Below are 25,451 nucleotides of genomic sequence, written 5' to 3' on the forward strand. Positions count from 1 at the left end.
GTGTACTGACTCCGAGCCGACAGTCCTTGTTTTAGCCCCTTAATGCCGAGCACCAGACAGGGTAACGTCTTTTCGTATATGACGCGGCCGGGAATCGAAACCCGGACCTTCCGCTCTCCGGGCGGACGATTTACCACTACACCACGGAGGCGGTCAGATATCAATGAGAATACCGAGAAGTAATACTAACAGATCATCAGTCAGGTCGACATTGTGGGCTTACATCAACACAGATAACGAGATAAAGGTCAAGTGTCAACCCTCTTAACAGCCGATATCTGAACCCACTGATATCCCACTAGTTAGCTGGAGAGTCCTACTACGTAAGAATTGTACGATGGAAGACAGATTCACTCACTCACTCACCCACGTCAGGGTTTGTTGTTCGACCAGCAGATAAGATTACTTACCTACCTACTATTGGAGATTTAACGAGCAGATAATATTTGAACTAACCCTTTATCTATTTGTGACAACACACGAACTATTTCTCTTTACCGATAGCAGGCCGTGATATATCTGGAGTAATGTTCAAAATCGGCGTGAAGGCCATGCCACCCACCTGCCTTTTCCGATAGCGATTACAGATCCACTTTACTAAAGCCTGTGACTGTAGACTGCTTTCTGCCCTATTGCCCAGTGAAGCTTACACCTATTGTATTGCGCCTCTCCTGTCAACATGGCCGGCAGGGCAAAGTGCGTGCCAGTGTCCTCGGTGATAACTTGAGTAGAACTTTGTATACATTGTATAACACTTCTACCTCTCCCTGCTCACATAGATCCAAAACGTGGCTGTTCAGCAGGAAACCGTGACAGTCACCTTGTGACGATGATTGTATCACACTCTATGACGAGAAGAGTGTGTGAGTTGCACCAGATGTTCGTCACATGGTGCTTCTGTAAGTGCTTCTCCTAGGGGCTGGCCTACCTGCTGCACACCTTTGAGAAGGACATGGCAATGTCCGTCAGCATGGCGGCTGTCACAGCGTTAATGTCAGTACTTCTGTTTGGAGGACTCTGTGATGTGGGAGGAGCCAGACGTCACGGGACAGATACAGAGAGTCGGGGACGCCCAGCTGTACACATACACAAGCATAACGGCGGCATCGGACGCAGGAACTCCACTTACATCAAAGAAGAAGGGAAATATTTCCTGACGCAGATATTTGAGAAGTATGGCCGTGGGGAGAAAGAGATTCTCTTGGCTGACTTTGAATTGTTGTTAGAGCGAATTGGCTTCGAACCTGATAGGACTGATGATGCCCGCGAGATGGAAGACCGTGACATTGGTCCTAGTGCGAGCGCCGAACACGGAGAACACAAGGATCACGAGGAGGATGTGAACACACACGCAGCACGTGACGTGAACAACAGTCAAAGTGAACCTGCGAACACTGACTATAATAATAAGGCAAACACTGACTATAATAATAAGGTGAACACTACCCGCGACCATGAGGAAAACAGTGGCCATGGGGCGAAGCACAACAGAGGTCATGGCGACCATGGAGAGAAAGGACGCCATGAGCCAGAGAGTGACCGTGACCGTGACCATGACCGTGACCGTGACCACACAAGACGCACTGGTCACAGTTCTAATAAAGGCCGGAGTCCACGTGTTCGCAGGGATGTGAACTTTCAAACTGGACATAGGACACCATCCAGTGACCCATCAAGGCTTGGCAGTGGTGACGCCCAGTCTGTTGTCATCCACACCCACGACCTGCACACTGAATGCCTGTCTGTACAAGAACTCATCCAAATCTACCATGCTGACGAAAGAGGTAAGATTGGCAAAAAGGATTTTCTATTCATGGCCCCTGCCATTGTGTACCAGCTTGACAATCCCCACTGCCGCCGTCGACACGATGAGCCCCCCCACCACCACGTTGAGCCGGTGCCAACAGCCTCTGCAGCTGCTCGGGTTTGGGGATACAGCACAGCTGCCATCGTCGTCATCAGTCTCGTCGGCTTGTTGGGTGTGGCTGTCATTCCAATTATGCAGAAATTCTTCTTCAACCAACTGTTGCAGTTCCTCGTGGCCATGGCGGTCGGTGCCCTCACCGGGGACGCCATGCTCCATCTGCTACCCCACGCCATTACCGGCGGGGAGACGGCAGCAGGTGCTGACGAGGATCACGACCACGACCATCTGGACAGTGTGTGGAAGGGACTTTGTGGGCTGCTAGGAATCTACTTCTTCTTCATCGTTCAGCGACTGATGGTCATCCTGACCGGGGCGAGGAACAGGAGGATGGCAAGGAAGAAGGCGAAGGCAAAACGTGCATTCAGTGATGAACCAGATCTGTCTGCAGTTGCTGTGAAAATGTCCTCGTACAACGAGTCTGATTCGGAAGAGGACGGTGACATGGTGACAACTGTAAACAGTGAGGCCCAAACGGAACAAGCAGTGCCACTGAAACAGGAAACAACTCAGAAGGTCAGAGGTCAGTCAGCCACTGGTCACTCCCGCTCTGGACACGGGCACTCCCACCATGACGGCCCTCTGTCCGCTTCTGTCTCCGCTGTGGCGTGGATGGTCATCCTGGGGGACGGCGTCCACAACTTCAGCGACGGCCTTGCTATCGGGGCTGCATTTGCTAACAGCATCTCTGGGGGAATCAGCACCGCCATCGCTGTCTTCTGTCACGAACTTCCTCACGAGATCGGGGACTTCGCCGTGCTTCTGAAAGCTGGCATGTCGATCAAGCAAGCGGTTGTCTACAACTGTCTGTCCTCCGTGCTGTGTTTTGTTGGGATGCTGATTGGTGTCGCGCTGGGAAACATTGAGGAAGCTTCCATGTGGATTTTTGCATGTGTTGGTGGAATGTTTATCTACATCTCTTTGGTAACCATGGTACCGGAACTGACGTCAGTGGATACCGAGAATCCTCTCCGCGACCTGTTCCTGCAATGTATGGGCGTGTGTGTTGGTTCAGGAATCATGTTGACCATAGCTGTCTACGAAAAGGACCTACTGAACATTCTGGACTGAACAAGTAAAGGATTTCAACACCATCCATACTTGATGTGATGTATATATTATTTATACAAAATGCTGAAGGTTAGGTCAGACTCTGTCTCTGTCCCCGACCCCGACCCCGACCCCGACCCCGACCCCGACTCCGACCCCGACCCCGACCCTGACCCTGACCCTGACCCCGACCCCGACCCCGACCCCGACCCCGACCGCGACCCTGACCCCGACCCCGACCCCGACCCCGACCCCGACCCCGACCGCGACCCTGACCCTGACCCTGACCCTGACTAGAACCTACATTAAAGAGTTTGACAATGATTATATTTATGTTTCTTGGTCTTTTTTGTTGACACAATAGGAAACATGATAAGGATGATCTTAAGTTAACATCTGTTTACACATTTCGTGATCATATTCAGTTGTCCTTTTCACATATCTATATCCACATATCTGATGTCCCAAATGTTAAGGCTTGACGAGATAACATAATATTACATGTGAACATCCTATCGTGTTACTTGTGTGTGTTTGCCAGGGTCAAGGCAGGTTAGATAAACACTCGTCGGAGCATTGTTAATTTTCGCTTCATTGTGAACGACCATTCTTCCCTAGAGGTCTGTAAAGGAGCTCTGAAGTGATTTATGAATATGTGGGTTAGAATTGAGTGAGTGAGTTAAAAATTAATGTCACATCGGCAATATGTCGGCCATATCGTGACGAGAACAATTTACACACGAATAATACATACATTCAGACTATATAAAACCTGTCAACAAAGGGCAGACAAACACCTAGAGTATCACAGAGTTATATATTACAACTAGCATATAACCATTCAAAGATACCACTAGACATAACAATACAATATAGAAACGGGCTGTAGATCACCAGCAGCCAAAGTAAGGCCACCTTACTTGGGACCATGGGGACTTATTATATCTCTGCTACCTGCATGGACCCCAGCAGGATTTACACCATCTCATCGTCACTGGTGATAATGGACCAGGTGATTAAACCAAACAAATAGTCTTCGATTAAAACACTGGTAGACACAATACTTCGAATGAGGTGGGCTTACATACCCTCTCAGGGGGACAACAATTTTACGCTACTTCAACCCCCATCAAGGGCATAGCAAAAAACAATCTCAGTTAATAATCAGATTCTACCAATTTATTAAATGCGTAACTTTCTATATCAAAATTTAACAATTAATTCAATTTCTTAAAAAAAAAAGAATTAGAGGAATACTTATCTGATTAAAAAAATCCCTGATGGTATAAACTTTGAAATACATGTATTTGTCCCTTGTATTGTAAAAATTAACACAGTCAAGCAGCACATGCTTGACCTTTATTCTGTCATCAGAGATATAAAATGAAGGATCCTTACCTTTCAATAAATATTCATGAGGGTATCTACTATGACTAAGACGACATCGTCGTAAAATGATCTCTTCAAATCTGAACTTACAACCCAAGTAGGTGTAACCGATATGTGGTTTGATTCGTGTAACGTATATATACCTACTTGGATGTCCCACTTCTTCTGTATGAGGTCTCTGATGTAGCATCTGATCACAGGTTTATATTCGCTGCATAGAATTTGAACCGGTGTCACGGGTTTGATGAGTGCTGCTTTAGCAAAATGGAACAGTTATCTGGTAGTCGTTGTGATATAGTCCTGGATCCAATGACAGTGGCGCTGGCAACAGCGTCACCATCCTTGGAACCATCTGTAAATATAGATTTGTAGGTTTTGTATAAGGATCTTAAATGAGTATATTCTTGTTGATGAATTAACCGATTTGTTTCCGATTTCATCAAGTTAGTGAATACTTCTCCAATTTAGCTAAGATCCATGAAGATCCGGGTTAGAATTGGTCTTCAGCAACCCATCCTTGCTGTAACAAGCGACTACGCTCGTAAGAGGCGACTAACGGGATCGGGTGGCCAGGCTCGCTGACTTGGTTGATGCATGTCATTGTATCCCAATTGCGTGGATCGATGCTCATCATGTCAATCACTGGATTGTCTGGACCAGACTCGATTATTTACAGACCGCCGTCATATAGCTGGAATATTGCTGAGTGCGGCATTAAACAACAAACAAACAAACAAACAATTTAGTTTAAGGTTAGGCCAACCTCTGGTTTTACTACCTGCCATGGCGGAGGAGACAAAAGCTGAGTGGGGGCTATATTTTCAAGATTTATTTTAGCTGCAGAAATATGAGATTGTAACCTTCTTCCAAGAGGAGGACTAAGAGATGATTTTTTTATTGTAGAGTTCTTCATAAAGAGGATGAAAAACACAGTCAAAAGCTGGATTTGGATGAAAAATTTAGACGACGTTGCTTAAAGGATGGCTCATCCGACCCCACTTACAGACTATGAACAGGAGATGTTCTGAAAGCTCCAAGGCAAAGCCTCAGGCCTTGGTGATGAATAGTATCTAGTTTCTGTAGATTACTTTAACAGGCACCACCATAGACGACGGAACCGTCATCAAGTTTGCAAGAGTAAATTCTGATCCTCCCCCCCACACACACTTTGAATTAGAAACTTTCAACAAATCAAGTGCCTTCAGCTATTTAGCTTTAAGGTATTTTATACGTGATAAAAAGACTAATTGGCTTTCGAAAATTAGTCCCAAGAACTTGGCCTCCTTTACTACTTTGATAGGGTTGCCATTCATGAAGGTTCAGGGTCATTATATGGCTTAAAAGGTCTGCAGAAATGTATACAGTTAGTTTTTGATTTGCAAAACGTAAACCCGTTTATCCGTTTTCAAGGGACCTTTTAAGAATTTTAATGAGACACATTGTATGCATATTTTTACCACAAGAAATATTAAAATCATCCACGAAAAGTGATCCATCTACTGAAAGGCTATCATTTTTAATACTAAATAAAGTGACAGACAAAATACTGCCTTGCGGGACACCCCGATCCTGATTATAATGATAGGACAGGATGGAACCCACTGGGACTTGAAATTATTTGTCTGATAAAAACTATGATATAAAGTAAGGTAAACGCCAAAATAATGTACATTTTTAGAATAACGTATTTCCAGGTAATACTGTATGCTTTCTCAAGATCGGACAAAACTGTTTGTTTACAATAGCATTTTGACAAAGCATTCTAGTCGTACTAAATGGAAACCACGTTGAATATTTGTAATTAGATTATTGGTTTCCAAACACCACACTAATCAATTATTTACCATTCTTTTCATGGTTTTACAAACGCAACTCCTTAAAGAAATAGGTCGATAATTAGAGGGATCTGTATGATCCCGGCCAGGCTGGTGTCTATATTTGATCAAATTTATCCAAAAGTATCCCATGATTCGGGTAAATGTTTCAAAAGCTGGTAGTGTATGATATCAGCTCCCGTTGCTGTGTCATGAGCTTGCCCAAGGGCAGTATGTAGCCCATGTAATGAAAATACTTCACCATTATCAGAAGTAAAATTTACTTTTCTTCATTTCTGTTGTTTCTGATATTTTTGTTACCTCCGGGACATAATAAGACGTTGAAGATAGTTTTGCTTACGTTTCTCCTAGATTATTGGCAATATCAGTTTTATCAGTTGATAACGTGTCACCTTCCTTAAGATGATATGGGTGTGCGGAAATTTATTTTGGAGACATAGTTCCTCCAAGATTGTTTAAAAGGACGTCGTGCCTTGGCTTTGTAATTCTAACCTTATCAAAATAATGAACTGTAGGATGTTGGCAGAAATATTTTCCCGCCTTTTCCCTACATTTTCGTGCCTGTTTGCCCTGATTGTTAAACCATGGTTTGTGAATATGTGGATCTGCAGAGGAATTGTTTCATCAGTAATTTCATTCAGGATGTCCGAAAACAACTGTATCAGATCTTGAACATGTCTGAAAATGTCAGGTTTTAATCTACCAGTACATAATAACATATATAATGCTCAATCAGCATTTGTAAAAATCCACCTTGTTGGTTGATGGTCAGTGGAGTTAACAGTTTTAAGAATAGTAGGCAAGTGGTCACTTCCACAGAGGTCAGCGTGGACCATTCAAATCCGTTTTAAAGGTTTGAATCTGTGATTGACAGATCAAGTGCTAAAAACGTTCCAGTGACAGGATGTAAATAAGTGTTTGAGTCGTCTTAAAAAGTGCAGAGATTATTGTCAGAAATAAAGTCTTCAAGGCTTTTCCCTTACTGTTTGTATTTGGACTTCCCCCCGTTGGACTTCGCCCATGATGATACAGGGCTTTGGTAGCTGATCCTAGAGAGTCTGAAGATCAGACTGCCGAAGAGTATTCGAAGGAGGAACATACAAGGAGCACAATGTAAGTGCAATGTGCAGTGTAAGGCGGAGAGCAACTGCTTGGAGATTTTTATTGAGGGGAACAGTGCCATGGATGATGCCTTGTTGATGTGATTAGAGTGAGGCGCTATATCAGTCTGTGATTGTTGATGTGACTAGAGTGAGGCGCTATGTCAGTCTGTGATTGTTGATGTGACTAGAGCGATTGGCTATGTCAGTCTGTGACCATTAGACTCGCCACAGATGACCATTAGACTCGCCACAGATGACCATTAAACTCGCCACAGGTGACCATTAGACTCGCCACAGGTCACCATTAGACTCGCCACAGGTGACCATTAGACTCGCCACAGGTGACCATTAGACTCGCCACAGATGACCATTAGACTCGCCACAGATGACCATTAAACTCGCCACAGGTGACCATTAGACTCGCCACAGATGACCATTAGACTCGCCACAGGTGACCATTAGACTCGCCACAGGTCACCATTAGACTCGCCACAGGTGACCATTAGACTCGCCACAGGTGACCATTAGACTCGCCACAGATGACCATTAGACTCGCCACAGGTCACCATTAGACTCGCCACAGATGACCATTAGACTCGCCACAGGTGATCATTAGACTCGCCACAGGTCACCATTAGACTCGCCACAGGTGACCATTAGACTCGCCACAGGTGATCATTAGACTCGCCACAGGTGACCATTAGACTCGCCACAGGTGACCATTAGACTCGCCACAGGTGACCATTAGACTCGCCACAGATGACCATTAGACTCGCCACAGGTGACCATTAGACTCGCCACAGATGACCATTAGACTCGCCACAGGTGACCATTAGACTCGCCACAGGTGACCATTAGACTCGCCACAGGTGACCATTAGACTCGCCACAGGTGACCATTAGACTCGCCACAGATGACCATTAGACTCGCCACAGGTGACCATTAGACTCGCCACAGATGACCATTAGACTCGCCACAGATGACCATTAGACTCGCCACAGGTGACCATTAGACTCGCCACAGGTGACCATTAGACTCGCCACACGCACGCACGCACGCACGCACGCACGCACGCATACCATTTAGAAAATCCTTAATCCGCCTCTGAATGGGCCTGACTTTGCTGTTGGGTTTATACAGTGGCGAAATAACTTGCAATTCGACAGTCATGTGTTTTTTGCGTGCCCAAGGGACGCAACTCTGCACAGCGTATTGCGGGACCTCTGACGACTTGCCGACCGTGCCAAGTGGCGTAGCTACCATGTAGCACAAAAAACAAACAAGTGCTTACACTTTGAAATCTCCAGAAAAAAATAAAATAAAATAAATAACTTTAAAAAAAAGTGTATTAGTGTGTTCTTTTTTCAGTCGTTGGTTATATTTACCTGATCTTTTGTTAATTTACAGGTTGACCCGCCTACCAGTGTCAACATTGTCGTTGGTGAAGTGGTTCGATGTTGTTGTTTCATTGTTACATTTCGCGAACACCTGGTGTCATCACTGTCCTTCAGTGGTCCACTCATATAATGTTCACATCTATTTTGCCCTTTACGTCAAATGGAATCTGTTTCGGTGGACAATCTAGAGTGGTTATTCTCTTGTATTGACAATTTATATTTTATGAGGATAACTAGGTTTGATCACAATAATCAAACTGTTTGATACTTGAAATGTGTTATATACAGAACGTGGTAAGGATATTTCGTAATACCTCTGCTTTTGTTTGTGTTTGATAAGCATTGTGAGTGTTTCAGAAAAATAAGTACTGCAATATGATTGCTCTTGAAATTATAATGATAAAGGATGCAAGATTTCACTTCACCTTTAATATGACATAAATACCTGTTTACATACAAAACAAAAATATTCAAATATAGGGACCGACCCTTAATATTCGGGGGTAGAGGTGGGACCCTAGAAAAGGTTGTCCTATAATGCCTTGAAAAAATACTGTTGTGCTTCAGAGTTTTGAAAAAAAGAATATTCAGGCTCATCAGCTTTAATTAAAAGATGTCTGCTTGATGTAGCTGAAAAAATATCTCTCACACACACACACACACACACACACACACACACACACACACACACACACACACACACACACACTCATCCCCCCACCACCACCCCAATATCAAGTGGCCGGTCCCTTACCACAATGGAATACCACACCCGAACATTGTGCATCACCCACATGAAATCAGTCAGTATAGGACTGGAGAGTTATGCTGAAAAGATGAACATCGCCTGCTCGACGACGACTTGGGAGAGACTAACCAAACATCGACCAACATGCTTCTGACGTAAAACAATATTCAGTTAAAACACGCGCACATTCATTTTCAATCCGCTACCCAAAATGCGTTGGTGAGGCACAGTTTACTGACTGGAAGCAAATAATAGAACAGACACAGTCCATGAAATGTTCCTCACTCCAGTGAATATATCCAGTCATTAACTATTTGTAAATATCTGAGATACAATAATCTGTCTACTACGCGAGTGAACGAGGGGAAAAATGTGAACTCGTTTGGCTACAAGCTAGTTGTATTGGAAAATTGGTTGCTTCAGTTGTCAGCAATATAATTGGCGAATATTTCGAAACAAACAGTTTGTTTTCAGAACCACGTTAAGGTTTTAGGCGTAGTTTTTTTTCTGCCATAATCTTTAAGAGTTACAAAAAACAAAAATGTTTTGTTTATAGGAAGTTTTCTGTCCAAAATTGTTTTCTTGTTATTTAAATGACTTGGACGAATATTTGTCCAAAATTACAGATGATGGCATCGGATCGACATCGAATACATCTTATTCCGTGGGTTTGAAAACATCCTGAGTGAATGTTACTCACAGGATTAATCCCACATAGTTATCAGCAGTCAGTGTGGTCATACAGAATTCCTCTACAATTTGCAAAATGCCATTATTGGCATCAAGCAATACCCGTCATCGAGGTCATTGGTATTACAAAATGAGCACATTATTTCACTACGTGCTATGCCCGTCTACCAACGTCTGCTGGAATCTATGGATGCAATCTCTTACAATTGTCATAAATAGGTGGCGTGGCCGAGTCAGGGGATGTTCTCAGTACACAACATAGTCCCTGAAGCGCCTGTAAAAGATACCCTTAGAAGTGCCCTCTGCAGGGAACACCCCTGTAAGTGGATCTGAATGTGTTTGCGTACAACTGAATTCATCCAAGATAAACTTGGAAGACATCGTTGATTTCAAACGACCAAGGATATTCAGTCAATTACGAATATTTATATTCAACGTAATGTAACAATATGTTACACATAATTACAGCGGGGCAGTGGGGTAGTCATGTGGTTAAAGTGTTCGCTCGTCACGCCGAACACCTGGGTTCGATTCCCGACATGGTTACAATGTGCCAAGCCCATTTCTGGTGTCCCTCGCCGTGATATTGCTGGAATATTGCTAAAAGCGGCGTAAAACCATACTCACTCACTCACATAATCACAGCTATGTTTCAGATTAATCAGTTACCAGCTTGGACGAGAGCTGCATTATGCTGCATTACATCTGCTGTGTGCTGTCCTGTGTGAGCCAGCGATTGTTAGATTGAGACACGATGCTATGTGTTAGATGGATGGATGGATGGATGGATGGATGGATAGATAGGTAGATGTAATTGGTGTGTGTTCAACCAGAGATGTGCGTTCTCCCCGCCCAAATACATTGCTAGCGTCAGTGTTGGGAACATTATGTGCAATATCGCGCGTCTGTTGCGGGAGTCAATCAACACCGACCAGCCCATGTGGTCAGTGTTTCAGTCGCACCGACAACACGGCTGTGTCTAAATGATACATTTCCACACTGAACGCCTACGGGCCAAAAAGTATTAATGGAGTTTTTAAGTGCCTTTGAAGCAATAGCGTGACTGAGTTAAAATAGTGTATACAGAAGCAAGAAATGGCAGTGACAAATCTGTATACAAGGAATTGAAGCAAGTGTGCAACATTCATAAATCTGTATACAACGTATTGACGTAATTTACATCTGCCTGGAGACGCCAGCCTCTTTCTCGGAAGTTCTTTTTGTGGAAATCAGATCTTATAGTGCGAAACCCTGTTTCCTTTATTGCCATGACAGTTTTATAGAAGCCGACGTACTGGTGTTTGCTGGGATAGGCCGAGAACAAGTGCCACTCAATACCAAACTGCCGGACCGCGGAGAGAAGGTCCGATCTCACCACGTCCTTCAGAGCCGGCCATTCACTGGACTCTACGTCCATCTTCAGGTAATCGATGTGCTTCTGGAAGAAAAACATCCACAGCAATTAGAAGTATGCACCCCAGAGCAACAACACATTATTGGTTCCATCACTTTTGTGGCTTTTTACGCCCAATGGAATATGTATTAGAGACTTATTATTCTCCTGTCTTCACCATCCCACGACGCAGCTTTCTCATCCCATGACACAACAGTTTTCCCATCCCATGACGCAACCTTCCCATCCCATGACGCAGCTGTCCTGACGTGTCCTAACAGAGACATCGTTGTTGTGCTCTCTCCTTATTATCTGAGATATAGAGTTCGGCATACATTCTGAATGGACACGCACTAAGAAAACGCACCTGTTTTAATGTGGTACTTTGCCATGGGGCTATGGACCGTTACACTCTTGTCACATTACAGGGGGCGGCGTGGTAGCCTAGTGGATCACACGTTGTCTCCCACGTCCAGGGCACAAACACCCAGGGAACATGCGTACAGGGAATATACATACAGAGAATAAACACCCAGGGCATAAACGTTCAGGGTGTAAACATACAAGGCATAAACATACAGTAAATAAGTGAGTGAGTGAGTGAGTGAGTATGGTTTTACGCCGCTTTTAGCAATATTCAAGCAATATCACGGCGGGGGACACCAGAAATGGGCTTCACACATACAGTAGATTAACATTCAGGGCAAAAACGTATAGGGAATAAACATTCAGGGCATAAACATACAGCTTAAAAACATGCATGGTATAAACATTCAGGTCATAAACCTTCAGGGCATAGACACCTAGGGAATAAACATTCAGGGCATAAACATACATCGCGCATGACACAAACACACACAGACGGTACACAAACAAACAACGCATAAACACTGGACACAAACACGCGACAAGGACACAGGGCACACTCACTCACTCACTCACTCACTCACTCACTCACTCACTCACTCACTCACTCACTCATCTCAGGAGTTGTTTGGTCAAGGTTATAGCATCCATAGCATCAGTAAACCTTTCCAAAATATTTAGTCAACATTTGGAGGACATTTCCAAATTTGACGCACCAGTGACAAAAATGACGTCTGATGCACATCCCTATACAGCAGCATCTAGCACCACTCATCATCTTATTTTTTATGGATTAGAAGGTTGAAGCTACTGTTCGACAGTTTTCAATTTAAGCTACATTTGAATATATTTATATTTCCCAAAGACCGCCTCCGTGGTCTAGTGGTAGAGCGTCCGCCCGGAGAGCGTAAGGTCAGTGGTTCGATCCCCGGCCGCGTCATACCAAAAGACGTTAAAAGATGGTACCTGTTGTTACCCTGTCTGGCGCTCGGCATTAAGTGGCTAAAACAAGGACTGGTCGGCTCGGAGTCAGTGTACTGTGTCTTAGTAGGGTATTTATGTTAAACTGCGGCATGGTATCTCAGTGAGCTAGCACTATAAATCGGCATCAGTCCGGACTAGAACAAGCAGGCACACACACGTACACGCACGTCGCTATATAAGTGCAATAATCTTGGACGCGACGTTAAACCCCATTTCACCTCACCTCATATTTCCCAAGACTGATATCTTACATCTGATATACATATGGAGGCACGGGTGGCCCAGTCGTCTAAGGCACCGCAATTCGCTGTGCAAGGTTGTGTCCCTTGGGCACGCCAGAAACCTATGATTGTGGGTTTGAATCCCGGTTTTCCCGGATTATGTTTCTAGGTTTGTCAGCACCATAACCGTGCTCGTGGGTTTCACCGAGGTGATAAACATCTGAGACCTGCATCACTTCGGGCTTTCCTCCCACATTAAGCTGACACGCCGCGATAAACTGGTATAATGTAAAAAGCGGCGTTAAACACAATCCACTCACGCACACTGATGTACATGTAAGGTGGATATTAGACATTAGATTTGGCTACATGGCAATAGACACGCATTGTAGCAGTTGTTATAGTATATATAGTCTGTAAGTTGCTTCAGTTTCTGTAAGTAAGTACCATATCTGTTTCTGTTGCAATATATTTTTCGACTTTGTATACAGATGATAGATAGCCAATGAAAGGTTCAACATATGTTTTTTATACTTTTAATACTTGATATGTGAATAAGTTTTTTAGCAAGCTGTAATATGTTAGTACGTAATTTCATATTTTTTTAAAAACAAACAGAATGAAAAAAACTGTAATCTGAAACATCTTGAAGGGACTGATTTAATTGTTCCAGATCTCTCCAGAAACCATTTATAACATCACATTCAAAATAAACATGGAATATACTTTCACTTGAGTATTTAAAAAAAGAGCAAATATCATCATCAATAAGTTTCATTTTACACAATTGCTTCTTTGTATAGATAATCTTATGTATAAATTTATACTGAAATTCTATAAATTTATTGTCTCTTGTGCGTTTTCTGAAATATATCCAGACCAAACTGTCTGTTAACTGCCATTTAAAGCATACATGGAGTACATTACCAGTTATAATTAAGATATCATTAAATTATCTTCCTCCTTTATTTTGATTCGATGTTAATAGAAGAGTCAGACATCAGCGTAGACCACCTACTTTGTTGAGGGTCAAATTGTGGGCGTGTTTCCACCTTGTCCTCCATGATGGAAGAATGTTCATCAACAATTTGTTTAACTCTAAAAACGTACCTTCAATGGCATAGTTGTCATTAAACTGCAGGAAATTCATAAAACCATTTTCGTTGCATGTGTTTAAATTGATTTATCTTCTTATTTACCCAACTTTGTATGACAAACTCGGAATCTTTAAAGCCACAGAGGTTCCATAATTATTTTATCCAAATCAAACACATCAGATATTTCATGCTTACTGTTGACCTCTCCATTATGGGTTAACGACATGATAATGCATATTAATTCCGACATAGCACGTGTACCACTCGTGACACTTAAATAAACTAACGGGCGGTGGCTGTCGGGTTTTAGTTGCTAACCAAGCGTGTTTGTTGTCCACGGATGGTATTTGAAATCCACTGTCTTGACCCGGAAACAGAATTTCTGGATAAAAGAACCATTGTATGCTGTGTTTATTTCATTTCACATTTCAACTAGTGTCCGATAGGCGAGGTTTCCAGTTTCCTTCGGTCCGGATACGCGGAGTTCCACTGTACAGTTACAGTATACAATGACGTTTAATATTTAGATCTGTCTCCTGTTCTGTATTCTAGATCTTTGGAACACAAGTAATGACGCCTTTATTGATCGAAGTAGTAAGCGAATTCTTCACATATATAAGTGTCTTTAATACATCTGAAAATCTTTCTTTCTAAACATACTTGAAAACTTCTACAGGGAAGCCATCTATAGCGTGCTCTTATTGTACTTCATGGTAAATTTATCATTTCAATTTCATCCATAATAATTGGTTCGTCTAATATGTGAGCAGTTGCCCCATCTAAAATAGGAGTATCTATGTTATCGAGAATATCTCAACCCATTCCATTATAGTCTTTGTTGGTCGAATATAAGGAAGCATAAAATTTTCTTTGTCCAAGATCAACTGACCTTCTATTAAAATAATGATATTGTCCATGTTTATTCGTAAAGTTCCGATTTTCCAAATGACAAAAATATTGTCTTGCCCTTTCTCCTTCATCGCACCATTTTATTCGATTTCTAACAAATATTCCTTTAATTTCTTCTTCTTTAAGAAATGAAAATTCAATTTTGTTTCGAGAGTTTTCTCAACAATTAATGTTTTGAAAATTATCTCTAATCGTATCCTCGAGGTCATTTATGATACGTTTCAAAGAGTCAACCTTTTTCAATTATGATATAAGTTGCCAAGGAAAAATGTTTTTCTCCTAATTTTCATCAAAAGTGTTTCAGGAAATAGTGTATGACTCGCGGTTAGATCAGTATTTAAACTCTCTATCTTGTTAATATCATTTTCACTGTATTTTGAAACAGCCTATATTCTTAAAGTCTCCTTTAATGTTGAAATAACCATGTTTGCATACTCGGTAAATGTAAACTTCGCGCGATGCAGAGACAAAACATGGTTCAATGTGAATGTGCTGACCTCATTGATATGCGACATCGCCCATTATGTGCCTCGCCCCTGGAATCTTCTTTCATACAGAGCCATATCTTTCTTTTCGTTCCGTGATTTGTTTACATAACCTGAAAATACCCTACCGGCTAGCACACAGCCGGCCACAGCATACGCGAGCAGAACACACCCACCCAGAATACACCCGACCAGAACACACCCAGCCAGAACACAACCGGCCAGAACACACTCGGTCAGAGCACACACGTGCACAGTCAGAACACACTCGGTCAGAGCACACACGTGCACAGTCAGAACACACACGGTCAGAACACACCTACCCAGAACACATCCGGCCAGAACACACCCGGCCAGAACACACCCAGCCAGAACACATCCGGCCAGAACACATCCGGCCAGGACACACCTGACCAGAACACACTAAGCCAGAACACACTCGGTCAGAGCACACACGTGCACAGTCAGAACGCACACGGTCAGAACACACCTACCCAGAACACATCCGGCCAGAACACACCTACCCAGAACACACCTGGCCAGAACACACTCGGTCAGAGCACACACGTGCACAGTCAAAACACACACGGTCAGAACACACCTACCCAGAACACATCCGGCCAGAACACACCCGGCCAGAACACACTAAGCCAGAACATATCCGGTCAGGACACACCTACCCAGAACACACCTGGCCAGAACACACCCGGCCAGAACATACCCGGTCAGAGCACACACGTGAACAGTCAGAACACACACGGTCAGAACATACCCGGTCAGAACACACTTACCTGGCCAGAACACAACCGGCCAGAACACACTCGGTCAGAACATACCCGGTCAGAGCACACACGTGAACAGTCAGAACACACACGGTCAGAACATACACGGTCAGAACACACCTACCCAGAACACACCCAGCCAGAACACATCAATCATACCCGGCCAGAACACACTCGGTCAGAACACACCTGACCAGAACACACCCGAACAGAACACACCCCACCAGAACACATCTACCCAGGACACACCCGGACAAAACATACCCGAAAAGAACACACCCCAACAGAACACACACGGCCAGAACACACCTATTCAGAACACACCTACTCAGAACACACCCGGCCAGAACACACCTATTCAGAACACACCCCGTCAGAACACACTCAGCCAGAACACCCCTGGCCAGAACACAACCGGCCAGAACACCCTCTGCCAGAACACACCAGGTCAGAACACATCTGGCCAGAAGTCACCCGGTGAGAACACGACCGGTCAGAACACACTTACCTGGCCAGAACACAACCGGCCAGAACACACTCGGTCAGAACATACCCGGTCAGAGCACACACGTGAACAGTCAGAACACACACGGTCAGAACATACACGGTCAGAACACACCTACCCAGAACACACCCAGCCAGAACACATCAATCATACCCGGCCAGAACACACTCGGTCAGAACACACCTGACCAGAACACACCCGAACAGAACACACCCCACCAGAACACATCTACCCAGGACACACCCGGACAAAACATACCCGAAAAGAACACACCCCAACAGAACACACACGGCCAGAACACACCTATTCAGAACACACCTACTCAGAACACACCCGGCCAGAACACACCTATTCAGAACACACCCCGTCAGAACACACTCAGCCAGAACACCCCTGGCCAGAACACAACCGGCCAGAACACCCTCTGCCAGAACACACCAGGTCAGAACACATCTGGCCAGAAGTCACCCGGTGAGAACACAACCGGTCAGAACACACCCGGCCAGAACACATCTGGCCAGAACATACCAAGCTAGAACACACTCCGCCAGAACAAAATCGGCCAGAACATACCCGGCCAGAACACACCTGACCAAAACACATCTACCCAGGACACACCTGAACAGAACACACCCCACCAGAACACATCTACCCAGGACACACCCGGACAAAACACACCCGAAAAGAACACACCCCAACAGAACACACCCGATCAGAACACACCCCAACAGAACACACCAGACCAGAACACAACCGGACTGAACATACCCCAACAGAACATACCGGGCCAGGACACACCCGAACAGAACACACACGGCCAAAACGTACCCGGCCAGAACACACCAATCAGAACATACCCCAACAGAACACACTCTGCCAGAACACACCAATCAGACCATACCTGGACAGAATATACCCTGCCAGAACATAACCCATCAGAACACATCCGACCAGGAAATACCCCAACAGAACACATCCCAACAGAACACACAGGGCCAGAACACACCCGGTCAGAACACACCTACTTAGAACACACCCGGCCAGAACACACCCGGTTAGAACATACCTGGCCAGAACATACCCGGTCAGAACATACCTGGCCAGAACATACCCGTCCAGAGCATGCTTGGTCAGAACACCCCCGGCCAGAACATACCCGGCCAGAACACATCCGGTCAGAACACACCTACCCAGAACACACCCGGCCAGAACACACCGGAACAGAGCACACCTGGCCAGAACACACCCGGCCAGAACACACCCGGCCAGAACACACCCGGCCAGAACACACCCGGCCAGGACACAACCGGGCGAAACACACACGAACAGATCACAGACGGGCAGAACACACCTGCACCTTAAAAAAGTGAGACGGGTACAACCCAAGTGAACTCACATCGGCGTGTCCCAGCATCGCCTTGATAGTACCGAGACGTCGGACCTTCCATGTCGTTGTCTTGTTAACGTAGATGTTTTTAGTGGGGACAAACATGTCGTCATCCGTCCCGGAGAGGCCAATATCGTGGAAGTGGACGTTGTCGCTCCTGTTGTGGGACTTCTTTCCAATACTGAAACAACATGTTGTTTATTGTTGTTTATTGAATATAATGACAACGATCAAACCTTGCAAACCCAAACCCCGTAACCGGGTTAGAATTGGTACCCAGCAACCCATGCTAGTCTCCCTGTGAAGATACCGGGTTAGAATTGGTACCCAGCAACCCATGCTAGTCTCCCCGTACAGATACCGGGTTAGAATTGGTACCCAGCAACCCATGCTAGTCTCCCCGTACAGATACCGGGTTAGAATTGGTACCCAACAACCCATGCTAGTCTCCCCGTTAGGATACCGGGTTAGAATTGGTACCCAGCAACCCATGCTAGTCTCCCCGGGAAGATACCGGGTTAGAATTGGTACCCAGCAACCCATGCTAGTCTCCCCGGGAAGATACCGGGTTAGAATTGGTACCCAGCAACCCATGCTGGTCTCTCCGTGCAGATACCGGGTAAGAATGGGTACCCAGCAACCCATGTTAGTCTCCCCGTACAGATACCGGGTAAGAATTGGTACCCAGCAACCCATGCAAGTCTCTCCGTGAAGATACCGGGTTAGAATTGGTACCCAGCAACCCATGCTAGTCTCAACGTGGAGATACCGGGTTAGAATTGGTACCCAGCAACCCATGCTAGTCTCCCCGTACATATACCGGGTTAGAATTGGTACCCAGCAACCCATGCTGGTCTCTCCGTGAAGATACCGGGTTAGAATTGGTACCCAGCAAACCACGCTAGTCTCTCCGTGGAGATACCGGGTTAGAATTGGTACCCAGCAACCCATGATAGTCTCCCTGTGAAGATACCGGGTTAGAATTGGTACCCAGCAACCCATGCTAGTCTCCCTGTGAAGATACCGGGTTAGAATTGGTACCCAGCAACCCATGCTAGTCTCCCTGTGGAGACACCGGGTTAGAATTGGTACCCAGCAACCCATGCTAGTCTCTCCGTTGAGATACCGGGTTAGAATTGGTACCCAGCAACCCATGCTAGTCTCCCTGTGAAGATACCGGGTTAGAATTGGTACCCAGCAACCCATTCCTGTCTCCCCGCGGAGATACCGGATTAGAATTGGTACCCAGCAACCCATCCCTGTCTCCCCCTAGAGATACCGGGTTAGAATTTGTACCCAGCAACCCATGCTAGTTCCCAAGCATTAAATATCATCGTTATATGTCTCAGGTAATCAGTCCTACCTTGGATCAAAAGAGTGAACTTCACAGCCAAGTCTCCCCATCGCGTCATCAAACGAAAAGTCGTTCCAGATACTGTAAAGGTTTCAAAACACAACATGAAACATTTTATTTATATGGTCAGAGGGAAGTTGTTCCTTAACAAAATATGTTTACATTGAATATATGTATCCCACCTGGATGTTAAGGGTTGCCTTGCATTGACAATTTACTTGAACTGGGTCGATATTTCTACTGGTGGACTGAAGTCGCTGTGTTTTATCATAAGCATTTATCTATGTTGAGTCTATCACGAAAGAAATGTTTGGGTCGATACATTAAAACTGCCCTCCACTGTGTTGCAAAACGAATTTCTATACTTATAAGCAGCAGAATCTCTGCCCTTGTACGCAGGAGACGTAATTTCAAGTTTACCTATCGTTTTATTTGTTTCAACAAAGCAGTAAATGCTCTATCGTGGTACAGCTTGTGTATACCAAACACCAGACGTTAGAGGTGGGAGAGAGTTGAGACGGGTCCAGGACGGACGTCTCACACTTACTAGGTCCTTGTATTGACCCTGTCGGTCTGTGACCTTCCTACCAGTGGAATCTTGTGATGTATTCGGCCATGTCGGTCTGTGACATTCCTACCAGTGGAATCTTGTGATGTATTCGGCCATGTCGGTCTTTGACATTCCTACCAGTGGAATCTTGTGATGTATTCGGCCATGTCGGTCTGTGACATTCCTACCAGTGGAATCTTGTGATGTATTCGGCCATGTCGGTCTGTGACATTCCTACCAGTGGAATCTTGTGATGTATTCGGCCATGTCGGTCTGTGACATTCCTACCAGTGGAATCTTGTGATGTATTCGGCCATGTCGGTCTGTGACCTTCCTACCAGTGGAATCGTTTGATGTATTCAACCATGTCGGGCTGTGACATTCCTACCAGTGGAATCTTGTGATGTATTCGGCCATGTCGGTCTGTGACATTCGTACCAGTGGAATCTTGTGATGTATTCAGCCATGTCGGTCTGTGACATTCCTACCAGTGGAATCTTGTGATGTATTCGGCCATGTCGGTCTCTGACATTCCTACCAGTGGAATCGTTTGATGTATTCGGCCATGTCGGTCTGTGACATTCCTACCAGTGGAATCTTGTGATGTATTCGGCCATGTCGGTCTGTGACATTCCTACCAGTGGAATCTTGTGATGTATTCGGCCATGTCGGTCTGTGACATTCGTACCAGTGGAATCTTGTGATGTATTCAGCCATGTCGGTCTGTGACATTCCTACCAGTGGAATCTTGTGATGTATTCGGCCATGTCGGTCTCTGACATTCCTACCAGTGGAATCGTTTGATGTATTCGGCCATGTCGGTCTGTGACATTCCTACCAGTGGAATCTTGTGATGTATTCGGCCATGTCGGTCTGTGACATTCCTACCAGTGGAATCTTGTGATGTATTCGGCCATGTCGGTCTTTGACATTCCTACCAGTGGAATCTTGTGATGTAATCGGCCATGTCGGTCTGTGACATTCCTACCAGTGGAATCTTGTGATGTATTCGGCCATGTCGGTCTGTGACATTCCTACCAGTGGAATCTTGTGATGTATTCGGCCATGTCGGTCTGTGACATTCCTACCAGTGGAATCGTTTGATGTATTCGGCCATGTCGGTCTGTGACATTCCTACCAGTGGAATCTTGTGATGTATTCGGCCATGTCGGTCTGTGACCTTCCTACCAGTGGAATCTTGTGATGTATTCAACCATGTCGGTCTTTGACCTTCCTACCAGTGGAATCGTTAGATGTATTCGGCCATGTCGGTCTGTGACATTCCTACCAGTGGAATCTTGTGATGTATTCGGCCATGTCGGTCTGTGACCTTCCTACCAGTGGATTCTTGTGATGTATTCGGCCATGTCGGTCTGTGACATTCCTACCAGTGGAATCTTGTGATGTATTCGGCCATGTCGGTCTGTGACATTCCTACCAGTGGAATCTTGTGATGTATTCGGCCATGTCGGTCTCTGACATTCCTACCAGTGGAATCTTGTGATGTATTCGGCCATGTCGGTCTGTGACCTTCCTACCAGTTGAATCGTTTGATGTATTCGGCCATGTCGGTCTGTGACCTTCCTACCAGTGGAATCTTGTGATGTATTCGGCCATGTCGGTCTGTGACCTTCCTACCAGTGGAATCTTGTGATGGATTCAACCATGTCGGTCTGTGACATTCCTACCAGTGGAATCTTGTGATGTATTCGGCCATGTCGGTCTGTGACCTTCCTAAGAGTGGAATCGTTTGATGTATTCGGCCATGTCGGTCTGTGACATTCCTACCAGTGGAATCTTGTGATGTTTTCGGCCATGTCGGTCCGTGACATTCCTACCAGTGGAATCTTGTGATGTATTCGGCCAAGTCGGTCTGTGACCTTCCTACCAGTGGAATCTTGTGATGTATTCGGCCATGTCGGTCTGTGACCTTCCTACCAGTGGAATCGTTTGATGTATTCGGCCATGTCGGTCTGTGACATTCCTACCAGTGGAATCTTGTGATGTATTCGGCCATGTCGGTCTCTGACATTCCTACCAGTGGAATCGTTTGATGTATTCGGCCATGTCGGTCTGTGACATTCCTACCAGTGGAATCTTGTGACGTATTCGGCCATGTCGGTCTCTGACATTCCTACCAGTGGAATCTTGTGATGTATTCGGCCATGTCGGTCTGTGACATTCCTACCAGTGGAATCGTTTGATGGATTCGGCCATGTCGGTCTGTGACATTCCTACCAGTGGAATCTTGTGATGTATTCGGCCATGTCGGTCTTTGACATTCCTACCAGTGGAATCTTGTGATGTATTCGGCCATGTCGGTCTTTGACATTCCTACCAGTGGAATCTTGTGATGTCGGTTATTTGTGAGAGACAGGAAAATGGAACTGTGATTTGAGTTAGACTGAAACAATGTGTCATTGGCCAATGGAACTGGATTTGAGTTAGACTGAAACAATGTGTCGTTGGCTAATGGAACTGTGATTTGATTTAGACTGAAACAATGTGTCGTTGGCTAATGGAACTGGATTTGAGTTAGACTGAAACAATGTGTCGTTGGCTAATGGAACTGTGATTTGAGTTAGACTGAAACAATGTGTCGTTGGCTAATGGAACTGGATTTGAGTTAGACTGAAACAATGTGTCGTTGGCTAATGGAACTGTGATTTGAGTTAGACTGAAACAATGTGTCGTTGGCTAATGGAACTGTGATTTGAGTTAGACTGAAACAGTGTGTCGTTGGCTAATGGAACTGTGATTTGAGTTAGACTGAAACAATGTGTCGTTGGCTAATGGAACTGTGATTTGAGTTAGACTGAAACAATGTGTCGTTGGCTAATGGAACTGTGATTTTAGTTAGACTGAAACAATGTGTCGTTGGCTAATGGAACTGTGATTTGATTTAGACTGAAACAATGTGTCGTTGGCTAATGGAACTGTGATTTGAGTTAGACTGAAACAATGTGCCGTTGGCTAATGGAACTGTGATTTGAGTTAGACTGAAACAATGTGTCGTTGGCTAATGGAACTGTGATCGGAATGTTTGTAACCGGAATCCAGACTATGTCCGATTGGTGGAGTTTCTGTATCGAATAGTTGTAGGTTTTGGTAATAATTAAATATTCCTAATGGTGAATGAGTTGGGTCCTTCCTTTTGTTGTTTGAGACACTGTGACGCCCGTAACAGTATAGAAGGAAAGTCAGTGAAAAATGAATGTATAGAGCTTATATTGAGGCTTAAAACATTAAAGAATTGGTTCTCAGGCAATGGGTTTTGAAAATATAGTGTGGGCCGGCGGTGGATGTTTTATTGATGTTCAAGCTAGAATGTAACCAAATTTGGTTTACAATAATTTCGGCGAAATCACGTTGTTCTTAAGTATTGTAGCATTTCACTGCCGTGGTCATGTATTCGGGACGCGGAATATGTGAAGATTTTTATTTTTTTTATAAATGGAAATAAAAACGAAAGGACTTTTTTTTCACACACGCACGCACGCACACACACACACACATACACACGGGCAAACGCATACATACACATACACACATGTACACACAAAAACACATACATACACACACAATTACACACGCAAACGCACACACACAGTCACGCGCACACGAACACATTTACACAAAACACATATACACGCACACACAAACAAACACACATACACTCAATAACGCACATATACACGCATACGCATACACATACACACGCACACATACACAAACACACGCACACACATGCACACATTACGTCCACGGAATATTTGTAAGGATATGCTGTTTCTCACCCAAATGAATACACGAGACAAGGTGGCTTGATATTAAATAGTTTGTCCATGCAGACGTGCCAGTTGCCTTTTTTCACCATCTCCCCACACAGATACTCCGGTGGCTTCTCCCAGTCCCTGCAACAACAACAACAACATCAGCAACAACAACAACAACAACATCAACAACACGGGTGAGCAACACACAGGTAGCCTGTCACTCACATACAAGGGAGCGCCTGTCACTTACATACAAGGGAGCGCCTGTCACTCACATACAAGGGAGCGCCTGTCACTTACATACAAGGGAGCGCCTGTCACTTACATACAAGGGAGCGCCTGTCACTCACATACAAGGGAGCGCCTGTCACTTACATACAAGGGAGCGCCTGTCACTTACATACAAGGGAGCGCCTGTCACTTACATACAAGGGGGCGCCTGTCACTTACATACAAGGGAGCGCCTGTCACTCACATACAAGGGAGCGCCTGTCACTCATATACAAGGGAGCGCCTGTCACTCACATACAAGGGAGCGCCTGTCACTCACATACAAGGGAGCGCCTGTCACTCACATACAAGGGAGCGCCTGTCACTCACATACAAGGGAGCGCCTGTCACTCACATACAAGGGAGCGCCTGTCACTTACATACAAGGGAGCGCCTGTCACTTACATACAAGGGAGCGCCTGTCACTTACATACAAGGGAGCGCCTGTCACTCGCATACAAGGGAGCGCCTGTCACTCACATACAAGGGAGCGCCTGTCACTCGCATACAAGGGAGCGCCTGTCACTCACATACAAGGGAGCGCCTGTCACTTACATACAAGGGAGCGCCTGTCACTCACATACAAGGGAGCGCCTGTCACTCGCATACAAGGGAGCGCCTGTCACTTACATACAAGGGAGCGCCTGTCACTTACATACAAGGGAGCGCCTGTCACTCACATACAAGGGAGCGCCTGTCACTTACATACAAGGGAGCGCCTGTCACTCACATACAAGGGAGCGCCTGTCACTCGCATACAAGGGAGCGCCTGTCACTCGCATACAAGGGAGCGCCTGTCACTCGCGTACTCGGGTTGTAGTCAGGGAGTCATTATTTGAATATGGGTAAATATTTTTAATGAGTGTATATTTTAATAACATGCTTAGGGAGGTTCTGCATCATGGTGATATCTCATATACGAAATAAACGAGTTTATTCTCCTTGCAGTGTTTTATTGTACGACAAACAACGTTCACTCGATGGCTTTTCTCACATAGATGGCCTGTGGTTATATTTGAGGAGATTTGATATTGTTTGGCCCCACAAGAGTTCACGTGTTAATTATGATCTAATTAAGATTAAAAGGATCATCCGACATCCAATATATTACATTCTGACGCTATATATAAAGTTTGACACACATTACGTCATACGCTTATAAAATATAAGTGAAGATAAAAAGAATCAGATTTAGTAGTCAGTAGTGTTTGTTTGTTTGTTTGTTTGCCACCTAAT

At 44.9% G+C, this 25,451-nt stretch overlaps 2 protein-coding genes across 2 annotated transcripts in view; one reads left to right on the forward strand and one right to left on the reverse strand.

The window, feature by feature from the left end:
• Positions 1-354: 354 nt before the first annotated feature.
• On the forward strand, positions 355-8,729 carry LOC124152203 (zinc transporter ZIP10-like). The gene is made up of 2 exons (XM_048380460.1): positions 355-2,999; positions 5,267-8,729. The coding sequence occupies exon 1, from the start codon at positions 953-955 to the stop codon at positions 2,993-2,995; it is 2,043 nt and encodes a 680-aa protein (XP_048236417.1). The 5' UTR covers positions 355-952; the 3' UTR covers positions 2,996-2,999; positions 5,267-8,729.
• Positions 8,730-9,107: 378 nt separating this feature from the next.
• LOC124152204 (probable methyltransferase-like protein 24) overlaps positions 9,108-25,451 on the reverse strand; it is a 51,996-nt gene continuing 35,652 nt past the window's right edge. The window contains exons 3-6 of the mRNA XM_046525043.2: positions 23,967-24,083; positions 19,629-19,700; positions 18,275-18,446; positions 9,108-11,574 (exon numbers count right to left, since the gene is read on the reverse strand). Of these exons, the coding sequence (XP_046380999.2) occupies positions 11,281-11,574; positions 18,275-18,446; positions 19,629-19,700; positions 23,967-24,083 (655 nt within the window). The 3' untranslated portion in view covers positions 9,108-11,280. The remainder of the gene's footprint in view (positions 11,575-18,274; positions 18,447-19,628; positions 19,701-23,966; positions 24,084-25,451) is intronic.

Source organism: Haliotis rufescens, unplaced genomic scaffold (assembly GCF_023055435.1).
Source record: "Haliotis rufescens isolate VD_foot unplaced genomic scaffold, xgHalRufe1.0.p SCAF_30, whole genome shotgun sequence".
Taxonomy (NCBI): Eukaryota; Metazoa; Mollusca; class Gastropoda; order Lepetellida; family Haliotidae; genus Haliotis; species Haliotis rufescens.

Coding starts and splice junctions, on each gene's coding strand:
- LOC124152203 (XM_048380460.1), top strand. CDS start 953: ATGGCAATGTCCGTCAGCATGGCGGCTGTCACAGCGTTAATGTCAGTA.